Source organism: Lepisosteus platostomus, chromosome 4 (assembly GCF_059453375.1).
Source record: "Lepisosteus platostomus isolate fLepPlt1 chromosome 4, fLepPlt1.hap1, whole genome shotgun sequence".
Lineage (NCBI taxonomy): Eukaryota > Metazoa > Chordata > Actinopteri > Semionotiformes > Lepisosteidae > Lepisosteus > Lepisosteus platostomus.
Window position 1 is genome coordinate 33,864,740 of NC_142614.1, and position 12,751 is coordinate 33,877,490.

The window sequence follows — 12,751 nt, forward strand, 5'->3', positions numbered from 1 at the left end:
GCTCAAGAGAGCACTACTCAGCATAATTTCAATTTCATTTTAGCCACGTGAAACAATATTGCTTTGGCAATCTTTTCAACCTTTTCAATCTAGTCTCCCAAACATTTTGAATGCTGCCAGTGTCACAAACCCTTAACATTATTTGCTACATACTGTATAAGCAGCATAAATGTGATTAATTGTTGTATTTTAAAATACCAATAGCTAAACAGCCTTTGGAACATTTTTGCCTTTATTTGATTCTCTATGATGCATTATAAAAGTTTTTTCATGTGGCTTCAAGTCTGTGGTTATTCTTTAGTGAGTGGATGTTAAGAGGAGTTAAAGTTTAAACCCTGCCATGTATTACTTGCAGCCATGACTCCAAACTCCTATATAAATATGGAAAACAAAGCATTATACTGTATATTGTGAAGATTTTGCTTCAGAGATTCTAAAAGAGGGCAGCATGGTGAGATAGTACTAGTTAGCCTCACAATGCTGGGGCCCTGGGTTCAATTCTTCACCTGGGATGCTATAAGCATGGAGTTTGTATGTGTGGGTTTCCTCCAGGTTCCACATACTGGTGGGTTAATTGGCAACAGGTGTGAGTTTGTGTTTATGTCTGTATGTGGCCTGCGATGGACCTGGGAGATAATTTTGTTTCAGTATAAAATTATATTCTTGGGTAATCTGGGATTTAATTCATTTAAAGAAATGTAAAAACCTGCCATTAACATTAAATAGGGTTCGAAAACACACTTTAAAACATGATAGCAAAGAAGCCTGCCATTGAATTAGTGTGCCTGAATAATTAGAAAACCATTTGTTTCATGTTCAGCCATTCAGCCTAATTATTAGCCTCTTGGTTAATAATTTATTTGGCTGATGATATCAAAGCTGCTAAAGTTTGCATCTATTTTATACAGCTTGGCATTTTACTGAGTGAAATGTATTGCTTAAGAGCAAATCTTATTAAGGGTAATACCTTCTTAAGTGTACAACAGCAATGGCTCCTCTCTGGTGTGAATATTTTTAATAATAGCATCTTAATTTCGGGAATAACTATAAAGCATACTCTTCTTATATGGTGATGTATACAGTATGTTATATAAAAACATAAACCATAAAATAGTTTTATTTTTTCAAATGTTACTTCTTGTGTATTTCATCCATCTTCTTTAACTTCTCTTGAGGTTATATTGTCTAAGGGATGAAATCTTTTTAATCTGTTTCATTATATTATCTCGTATTCTCTCGTACCCACAATTGTGTCAGGAAATTGTGAAAATGTTACAGCCTGTACACACTGTGGCTTGGCGTTCTTGCTGTATTTGATAACTACAGAGGAGGATTGTGTTTGAAAATAAAAAGCTTCTTAATATGTTTGAAAATATTACTCATGTAAATTGGGAGGTGCATTCTTCTTTATCTGGTTTTATTGTTCTTTGTTTGCAGGAGCTGTAGATGTGGCCTTTCGCAGTCCCTTTGCATGCTGGTTTAGCTCTATGCTGTACTGTTTTGGTGGAGCAATACTTTCAGGCGTGCTTCTCGCAGAGCCTACTTTAGCACCCTTCTCAAACACCAGTAATGTTGTACTGGCTACAGTTATATGGTAAGTTTTGAGTTTTGTGTTTCTTTTTACAGGGCATTTTAATGGTTCATTCTCTTGTACATATGATTTTTTTACCTGCTTTGGAAGAGAATGTTCAGTTATACTTGTTGCCTTTTTGTTTTTTTAAACAGACGTACTTTTTACATATAATTGCATCATGTCAAAAAGTGAGTGATCAATTATTGAAGGTTTGTCGCTAGTTTAATATTTATGCTTACCTTTTATTTATATAAATTTAAGATGGAAATAATATTTCATAAAACCTTTAATAAATCCTAGAATTAGGATTTGGGTGCTTTGGGTCATTATATTTTCCACTAAAAAATCTGTAATGAGGGAGTCAAATTCAGTACTACTCTTGGGGGAGACTATGTACTGTATAACAGGAGAAAAAAAATTAGGAAAGTTGTGTGCATCATGGGCCCACCTGTATTACACCCTGCCCCATGTAGTGTTGAACTTGTTAATGTAGAAATGTACATAGTGGTGGAATATTTATTGATATTTCTCGTCAGGACTTGGTGCACAAAACTGTAGTGTTTTAATTAAACACAGTGTGTTTTACACAAATTCATCATGTGGTGTCTAGCTTGAGACAATTTCCATTTTTTTACTGCATGTTTTTATATTTTATTGTATGTTGTAAAAATAAAACCTTTCCTTTTTCAACTTTAGTAATTTTCTATATAACTGCTTTAATATAAGTACTTTCATGCAGTGATGGGGTGATTTTTAGAACTTTACTCCATAGGAAAAAATAGCTCAAATAAGTGGCTTCACGTTAGTGGGTGTTTGCCAGTTTCGCATGGCGCTCACCTTATCTTTTTCAGTGGCCACACCAGCTCCACTCACATGATGACCCAGGAAAAAGGTCTCGCAGAGGAGCAGGTGAGCATGGCATGCACTGTGGCTGTTAGGTTCATTGGGGAGCTTCCCAGGATGCAACTTGAGCCTGGAAGCTGCTGTCATCTTCAGGACCAGGTGGAGGGTGCAGAGAGCATCATCAAACAAGCACCCATGGATCAGTAGATCATCAAGGTAGACTAAACACTAGGTGAAGCCGTGTCAGTGCCAGGACCCCCTCCATCAGGCATTCGAAGGTGGCTGGTGCATTGCATAGGCCGATCAGCATAACGTTGAATTGCTACAGCCCCCTGAGAGGTGAGAAAGCTGTTTTGGCATCAGATCCACCTACCAGTAGCCACTTTTCAGATCAAAGGAGGGGAACCAAGACGACCCAGACAACAGATCCAAGGACTCATCAATTCAAGGCTTGATCACAGTGTCCAGCTTTCGATAGTCCATACAGAACATCCAACTGCCATCTTTCTTAGGAGCCAGCACTACTGGCAACTTCCATGGACTGTCAGACAGTTCTATGATCACAGCCTCTTGCGTCTCATCCATGGCATGCTCTGCAGTTGCTCGCTTTGCTGGCATCAGGTGGCGAGGTCTCAGTCAGATAAGCTCCCACACCTGCTTACTTTGCTCCAGAATCAAACCCTCAGTGTTCTTTTCTCCCAGTGATGGCTTTCTTTATTGAACTGGATTCAGTCAGCTACCTGGGGGGCCTTACCCAACTGATCACCGGGGTTCCGCGTCTTCTTCACTGCCTGTGCTCAGGGCTGGCAGCTCCATCTCTTGCAGCCTGGGGTGCAGGGAGATGATGGTCTGTGGTGCCCAGCTTGGGTGAAGCTGGCACAGGTGTAAGGTCTTGGGCAGTCCCATCAATGTGAAGGGTGATGAGAGGTCCTCCTTGAAATTTGGTTGGCGTACATAAACGGGTGGTTTACTAACTCTTCCTGCGCTTCTTTAGGGAAACGAGGATAACCTCTTAGGATGAGGTAATGGAGGTCAGCTGCAAAACCACCTACTCTCTTCCCTGGTTGACAAACACGGCTTTCTAGCTGCTCCTGGATCATCAACACAGGAGATGTGCCTTCAAACTACTGGTCCAATGCTGCCTGATAATCCGTGATCTCTTTGGGTGACAAATCTAGGAGCCCCTGGGTCTCCTTCTATGCCTTTCTATGCTTGTCTTAGTAATGACCCTCAGCTATGCTGCGGTTTCAACCATCACTCGAGAGCCCTGGGGTCACGGTTTGCTTCCCTGCCCCTACATTAAAGACTGGTACTTTTTGCTGTGGCCCTCGCTGCCATGCTCATGTTGGAGTGGTACCAGATCAACCTCTTTCCCTGCTTCAGTTACTCTCGCATGTTCAGTTAAGCCCTCAGTTGTCAACAATCTGAACACCTCCCTTACTTCTATTTTATTGCTTCTTTTCTCCCCTTTCGCTTTTGCATCGAGTACCTTTGTTGACTTGGCGATTACAATCCTACCTTGCACTCCAGTCAATGACACTGCTGTCCCCTTCCATCTTCCGTTTGCTTGCTGCTTGAAGGCTGCTTTCCGTTTATTTTCTCTGCTGTATGCAGCCACATCTCAACTTGCATTTATTTGACACCAATGCAGTGGTCCTCCCTCAGTTCCACGGTTGGTGGTGTAAGAAGACAGGCAGGAGACTGGAACTGCAGCTCACAAGTTTATGGCTCTTTTAGAGCAAATACAGAATACAGGGGTATAGTTGTTAGTCAGACAAGGAGAGGAAAGTGGCAAAGGGGTACAGAGAACTGCTCTGCTAGGGCCCTGGTGCAAGAATATGGGTTAGAGGGAAAGGGGTCCCTTATTCATAGAGGAAGGGGAAAAGGGGAAGTGGGTCTGTGAAACTGACAGGCTAGGGGTCAGGTACTCAGGCTTCTGGTACTCAGGCCTTTCAAAATTGACGCATGTTCCTTCTTATTGTTTTGTGTTATTTTTTAAAATAACGAAAGCATAATGGATGGCTCTACTTTATAAAATCAGCTACAGGTTGTCTTAAAATAAGTCTTGTTAATGTTCTGTAAATTGTCCCAAATCTGGATTTTATTAAACACTTAAGTGGAATAAGTCATTTATTCAACACTTAATTAATTCAAAATTTTAGTGGCAGTTGTTTTAAGGAAAGATATTCATTTAATACATTTTTCAATTTAAAAAAGAACATATACTGGACAGAGGAACTTGTATTATCTTTAATTAGCAAACTGTATGAGATTATGTGAAGGAGATCATAATCATAAATCATAAATCATAAATTTAGTTATCATCAACTGGATTTTGACAATGTGCTTTTTACCATTCCATATTAAATTCTACATTCCGTATTCCATTTTTGGATCTTTTGCAGGATTTTATCATTTATAAGAATAATTAATCTTCTTATCATGATTCATATGTTTCTCTTCTGTGTATCAAAACAGCTAATAAAAGACAACTGGGAAACAGTTGTGTATTGAAAGAGCAGTTTGAGCCTTCGGGGGTTGGGTGACCTTCAGTTGTCAAGGGTTAGACCATCAAAACATAAGATAGCAGCAAATGAGACCTATCTTGCTTATTCGATATTTTAGTATTCTAGTGAATCTAAAATGTTGTCCAGCCTTTTTCTTGAGCCCATAGTTCGGTACACAACTGCCTGACTTGGAATCCGGATCCAGATATTCACAATTTGTTGTGTAAAGAAGCTTTTCCAATGCTCTGTCCTAATTGAATAAGTTTCCAGTGGTTGCCCTTTGTTCTTGTTTCAATACTGAATATCAAGTAGTTAGAGTTAGTTTATATATTTAGTTACTTTTTAGTTTTCATATTTAGATCAAATATCTTATTCTCCTTCTGAAGTGATTTAGTTCCTGTATCCTGTCTTTATGTGACAGTCCACAGAGATGGGGAATCATTCTTGAACTTTAAGGCTATAATATCTTTTTTGTTGTATGGTGACCAAAAGTAAGGTCTCACTATTGCTTTGTAAAGCTTGAGTATAAGTTCCCTAATATATACTATATATTCAACACCTGCTTATATACCCAAACATTCTGTCTGTTTTCTTAATGCATTCCAAAACTTGATCTTTTATATGTAGCTTCCTGTAGCTCAGCTAAATTCATAGTGTGTGTTCCTACCATTATTTAAATTGGTAAAGTAATTTCTCACTTTTTGACCTGGTCTACTGTGTGGTGTTGTTCCTGGCATACTGTATAATGGCCTCCTATAGCTTTCAATTTAAGAATTAATCTTTAATGACACTTTAAAGTTACTTTGGGGTTATCTAAATAAACAATGGCATTGTCCAATCTGTGTTATCAACTGTCTGTGTTAAGTGTTCAAAGCATTCTAGTAAGTTAGACCCCTTTCACATCCCTAAGCAAGAATACAAAGCCTGCAACAAAGTATTCTAGGATAATTTCCACTCTGTGTTCCACTAACTCCCTCCACATTGGGGAAACCCAAGTTATCTTCTCAAAATTAAATTGTAGATTGGCAGTAGAACTTTGGAAGTAAAAATCTAATGTTTCCCACATAATGGCAATTGTTGTACTTGCAGCTGTGGGTGTTAATAGTCTGAATAATTCAATTAACTTTTATATCAAAATGTCTTTTGATCAGGTCACAAAGAAAGTAACATTTGTTTTATTTTGTGTATGGCAGTTAGCTTTGACAATTTATATTTTACTTAACAGTTATTGCTTATGTTTTTAAAATTTGAAAATATCTTTGTAGCTTTATGAAACGCATTGTCCAGTCCACAATAATGATGTAAAAATCCTTCAATATTTGTTTATATTGTCAGAAGACCCATGTAATAATGCAAGATAAAACTAGTAAAACATACTTAGTCTATTATGTAATGTATTCAGTGTTGCGCACAGAAAATATGTACAGGCTTCAAATATCATTCAAATCATGAAGGTGTTATTTGTTGTTGTAATGGTTCTGATTCCCAAAGTGAAAAGAATGCCTTATCATAAAAGTTTTTGATCTCATCAAATATTTTTTAGTTTTTTATATCCATTTCAAGTTTTCATCAATCATTCAGCATCAGTCATTAGATAGGATAAATTAAAAGGAATCAAAGATTCTATAGAACTCTGGAAAAGCATGTAAATAAAATACGTGTTGCAAGAAATTAAATATTCATCTTGTTAACTTTCCTGTGAAGTTACTTTAATATTCAGTATTTTCACGTTATGGTTTAAGTGTTATGTTTTAATTTGATAAGAATTTTGTGTTTTTCAGTTGCAAGTACAGTATGAATGCATTAGACAGCCTTACATGCTGTATCAAGTGTGAATAGGGGACTGAAAAATGCTGACCAAACTTTAAGGTGGTCAAGCACTGTTTCACAAGTTTCCTGATTGTTATGAAATGGTGTTACATTTGCAATTATCCAATCAGTGGGTACCAGCCCCATATTAAATAAGAGGTGAAATATACTTTTTAAGGGTCTATACATAGTATCCCTTATTTCTTTTAGGGGGAAAATATAATCAAGCTGAGGTGATTTATTAGTTTTAAGCCCCGTTAGCCCCTGTAACTCAATGTCAGTTATATTAAAATTACACAATACTGATGGATATTGTGCTGTAACATCAATGTTAACTGTTGTAAAATCCAGCACAAAATATTAATTTAGCATGTGTAATATTTTTTTTCAACTTCCATCATTAATATCTGTTTAACTCATAAATAACGAACTTCAATGTTTGTAGATTTTCACTGTTGCTTTTCTGGAAATAAAATGCAGTATATTTTGTCTTCAATATGTGTTTTTCAATGACATTTACTATATATTTGAATATTGTCCCTTTTACACAAGATATTAAAATACCTTTTGAGTTTTCTGAATTCCACCATTGAACTAGTGCAAGTGTTCACATTACTCCTATCCTGGAGTCCTTGCACTGGCTTCCGGTCAAATTCCGCGTAGACTTTAAAATCGTCATGCTCACCTACAAGGCTTTACATGGCTTGGCACCTCAATACCTGTCTGAACTTTTATCTCCCTACTCCCCACCTCGCAACCTCCGCTCTTCAAATTCTGCCCTCCTTACTGTCCCCCAAGCCCGTCTACATTGTATGGGCGACAGGGCCTTCTCCTGCTATGCCCCCAAGCTCTGGAACTCTTTGCCCAAGGATATTAGAGAGTCACCTTCTCTAAACTCCTTCAAATCCAGACTCAAAACCTTCTTCTTCAGAAAAGCCTTTACTTAACTGGTTCCATTCTTCACCCCTCTGCTCTTCTTAATACCATCTTCCACGGTCTCCTCTATTGTTATTGTTGTATTGTTGTAATTATAATTGTGTCCTATCTTGTGAAATTTTCTTATTTATTGTTGTAGTCTTCTTATTTATTGTTATTGTCATCCTGTAAAGCGCTTTGAGAAGCCACCTTTAAAGGCGCTATATAAAATAAAGTTTATTATTATTATTATGAACTATTTAGGAAAACTATTTTAAAGTATGCATCAAAGGTTCCCATATTATAGTCACCGTTTCCTAGTGGTTCTATCACAACTATTCCCTCAATTCTATCTTTTGTTTTAAAAAGTGGTAAATTAGAACATTATCCCTAATAGGTACCTTTCCAAATTAGTTAAGAAGCAATCATTAAATATATCAACCATATGAATTTCAGCTTCTGAGATCTCAATTTATTTACGTAAATCTGAAATATCTCAACAATATGATGCTTCTTTGCTACATTCATTCATTATACATAAAAGTAAAAAATTTCAGCCCTTTCATTTCATCCTCTATTATTATTCATCCCTTATTATTTCATTCCTCTCATCCATTTCAACCCTTATTATTACCTCCTGATAATGAACTTTATTTTATATAACACAGACAGCGTGGTGGTGCAGTGGATAATATTGCTGCTGTATAGTGCTGGGGCTCTGGGTTAAATGGGCCATTATATGTATTGAGTTTGTGTATTTTGAGTTTCCTCCTGGTGTGGTCTTCCTCCACAGTCCAACCATACTGGTTGATTAATCAGCTTCTGGGAAAATTAGCCCTGGTGTGAGTATATGTACTTTATGTTTGTATCTGCGTGTCTGCCCTGCTACGGACTAATGTCCTGTTCAGAGTGTACCCTGCCTTGCAGGCTCCGCCTCCTCCATGAATCTGAATTGGAAGGATTGGATAGAAAGTGGACGGACGGATTTAATAACACATTTCATCCCAAAGCACAAGTGCTTTGTAATATGTAAAAATCACATTACACACAAGATAGTTAAAGAAAATTACAAAGTCAAAAACATGGTAGATATAGGAATAACAAATTATTTTAATAGTAGGATATAGGAATAACAAATTATTTTAATAGTAGGATTTTAGGCTAGAATTAAAAACATCCAATGTATTTTTTTTTTACATACATAGCATACTAGAGCTATGGGGCCTGTCATGCCTAGAGTGTAGACAAACGAGGAACATAATGGGTCAATTGCAACGAGCTTCCCGAGTTAGTACGCAGCTGCGTAATCTGCTTAATCCGGTTCCCAGGACTCGGCGTTGTTGTTATACTAATTAGCCAGAACTGCAGGGGACTGTGCATCAGAACATTTCAATTAATCTGATTAGCAGGTTCACACATACACCGGATGAGGGTAAGTAGTTATTAATGAGATACTCAATTGCTATTAGTCATGAAACAAATGAGAACCGCAGCTGCGCATTTGAAACAGAATGCTACTGTATTATTGTGGCTTTAATTTAGTTTGAGACACTCCAGATGAACAAGCAGACACATCACTATTGCTAAATCGTTACAAAAGACGCCAACTAATGACCAGTAAAGTTATAACAGAACTTGTTTTGCTAAGTTGTTGTTGTCATTTACAACAATGACAACCTGTGCATAATCCTTCAACATTACAAGAGTAACGCTATAACAGGAGTCATGAAAACGCAAGAAGCCACATTGAACGAGGTTTTGGAATTGTAAATCAACGCTTTTCTTGTCTGTCATTTGGTTTGTGTACCAGTCCATCAAGAGCTAGCACCATCATCACGTCAGTCCTACACAATGTTGCGATTGACTGGGATGAAGCCATCTCTTCCATCTCCAAGGCATTCAGCACACTCTGGCTGTTTCAACACAGTCATTATTGGACCACAGCCACAGGACAAAGAAGGGACAGTGAACTATCATAAATCACTTTTAAGATGCCAAGTTGTTTTTAGCGTATGCTTGGGTGCCACCCATTTCCTCATTATCCCTTCTTTCCTCTGATAACCATAAATATGGAGACCCATCACAATAAAGTATTAAACAGATCTATTCAGTTGACTCCTAGATTTTAAATAACACATTAAAGCTCACGCTCCATGTAAATAACTGTTCTCTTCACTCCCTAGGATATCTTAAAATTCACAGCTAGTAATAATGATTGCCATTGAACATAATTAATAGTAAATGACACTTTTGTTAATACACACGTATTAATAAACTTCATTATTAATAAATGTGGTATGAGTGTTAAGCAATTTGAGTTAATTATTGCAATAATTTTCTAAGCGATGGATGCATTAATTATTATATTTTATTTCATTGTAATAATAATTATTATAAAAATATTAATATTATTTCCACTACATTTGGGAGCCTTCTAATGCAATCTAGCATTATGCCAAGTACGGTACTAAGTTGCTTAAACCAGTGGTTCTCAAACTTTTTGGACCAAGTACCACCCCTGATCAAAGCATCCAAGTACCACCTACAAGTCATCTTCTCATAGGAACCCCAAAAAATCTCAATGAGCAACATGAGTACGCACATATGCACACACTCCTATACACATATAATAAATATTATAATAAACTTTATTTGATATAGCACCTTTAAAGGTGGCTTCTCAAAGTGCTTTACAGAAAAAACCAGAACAACAACAAATAAAAATATACAATAAAAAAGCACCATTTCAATGAGAGAGGTGCACCTGTTTAGTCGAGCAAAGCAGATGTGAATTCATTTTTCGAGCCTTGATACAATTTACAACAGAGTCTAACAGATTTTAAATCATTAGGCATTTTCTTGACAGCAAAGATCTCGCGGTGGATGCTGCAATGCGTCCATTCGTTTCTGGAGCAACCTCTCTAATTCGTGCAACTACACCGCTGTGTCGGCTTGTCATTGCTCTAGCACCATCTGTACAAATTCCGACGCATTTTATCCAGCCGATGATATTCTCTTTGATAAATTCATTCAGAAGCTGAAATATGTACTCTCCTGTAGTTCCAGTTGGCTTACAGAACGGAAAGTCCTCATGGGACATACCCTCAAACTTGTATCTAAAGTAAACGAGCAAATTGGCCAAATCGACTAAAGACTCATCTAATTGCAGTGAAAAACATCTGCTCATCTTAACATACTCTATCAGCATACTTTTGATATCATCCACCATTTCAATAATTCTATGAGTGGTTATGTCTTTCAGAGGGGGCAGCAGGTCGAGCTGTTTAGCAATTTTTCTCCACACATAATACGTGTCAGCTTTTTTGCCAACGGTAAATAAGGTTCTTCAAAAATAGTGTGGGGCTTACCTGCTTTAGCAATCTGCAAGCTTGCATTTTTCCCCATTTCCGTTTCATTACTCTGTCTCAGAAGTTAAAAGAAGTTTTTATTTCATGCACATGGGAGGAAACAGAGACACTTGGTGTATTTTTCTCAAATTAACTTTTTAAATTTTTTTTCAAATTAATTTTTTCAATTCTTAAATATTTCTCCTGCTTTTCTATTTGCTGGAGATAAGTTTTTTAAAATACAATTGGTCACTTACGTTCATAGCACACATTCCTATAGAATGGTATAGAATTACATTGTAGCTCTATGTCCACTCAAGTATTAGCGCGTGCTGTATCGTAGTACGTAGGCTGCGTATTCGACACGTATTCAAATAGAAAATATGAAAACCTGTCCTGATTTTTCAGCGCATACAACAAAGTTCCAGGGTCATATGGCGTACCAGCTGGCGGCGCTCCGCGTACCACTCCTGGTACACGTACCATAGTTTGAGAACCACTGGCTTAAACCATATAAAGACGTGGTTTAAGTTAGTCCGCTGCTTAAGTCACCTCTAGAGGGCAGCAGCTATTACCTTGTGTTCGTTGCAATTGAGAATAGGTTTAGTACGGTGCTGCGGACTAAGCACAGTGGCAAGGTTAGTTGCAATTGGTCTTAAGGTGGGGCACAAGTTTAAACTGCAGCTGCGTACTAAGCACGGGTTGAACTCCTGTTAGTACGCTACTTTCAGTTAGTTACAATTGACCCTACAAGCCCACATTTCCTAAAAGAAGGTGAGGAGTAAATACACAACATATTGACTAGATACAGTGTCAATTTACCTTCTGCAACTGTTCAGGTTTAGAGAACAACTCTAAACCCGAGGAAAGCGCAGCACAAGGAATAACCTAAGCAGGATTCTACATGTTAAGTTATTTTCATATTGCAATTTGATAAACACATTAATTAATGCATTAATAGATTAAAATGGGCCTGTGTGAGATGTTGGATGATGCTGTTGTTGAATCCAAGTGTGAAACTTGGAGTCTGTATGATGTGTGGTTTGGGAGAAGCCTCAGAGAGAGACTTACGTTTTGGGAAGCCAGTAAGCACTTTAGCTGCCTTTGTTATCAGAGAGAATTGTTGAAGGTGTTAAATTAGGATCTCAAAAAGGAGCTTTAGCTTTTGTTAGTTTGTGTGTTTTTTCTACCAGTGTAATTAAAAACCACTGGTTTTGTAAATTTAGTCTGTTTGTGTCTGTTTTCCTGAGACCCATTTTTTTAAAGGATTACTTGCTACAGCACTCCAACACCTGGGTGTACCGCAATTTACCGTATGCAGATTAGATTATGTTAATAGTATCATCTTGTAAAACCGCCAGGTGGAGCTAATAAAGCTTAACCTCTCATATACAGCATTTGAGCTGTCACCAGAAAACACCCGGTTTCGAATCCCAATCACTGCTGAGGGACAATCTTTATTCAATTAAGAATTTAAAACGATACTCTTTAGACTTTTAAATTTAAACTGTATATTACAGCATGTAAATCATTATACATTAAAAAGTTGGCTTATTATATGAAAGCAAGATTGCTCAGTTGGATAACCTACCACCCTTTTCATAAATATTTTAATTATGCAGAAATATTTTATGCATCAAAGTCTTTACCGAGATATTACTAATAGTACTAATAATGAATGACCTTGGACAAGCTGTAAACTCAAAGTATTACCCTGGTCCACATTCTTTGTAACCATCTTTGTAAACTAAAATACT

At 37.2% G+C, this 12,751-nt stretch overlaps 1 protein-coding gene across 2 annotated transcripts in view; it reads left to right on the forward strand.

Annotated features, from left to right (window-relative positions):
• The window catches only part of tmem38b (transmembrane protein 38B), a 74,887-nt gene that overhangs the window by 19,581 nt on the left and 42,555 nt on the right, over nucleotides 1–12,751 (forward strand). For both annotated transcript variants that reach the window (XM_088629454.1, XM_088629455.1), the window contains one exon: nucleotides 1,438–1,594. In XM_088629454.1, coding sequence (XP_088485580.1) covers nucleotides 1,438–1,594 — 157 coding nt within the window. The remainder of the gene's footprint in view (nucleotides 1–1,437; nucleotides 1,595–12,751) is intronic.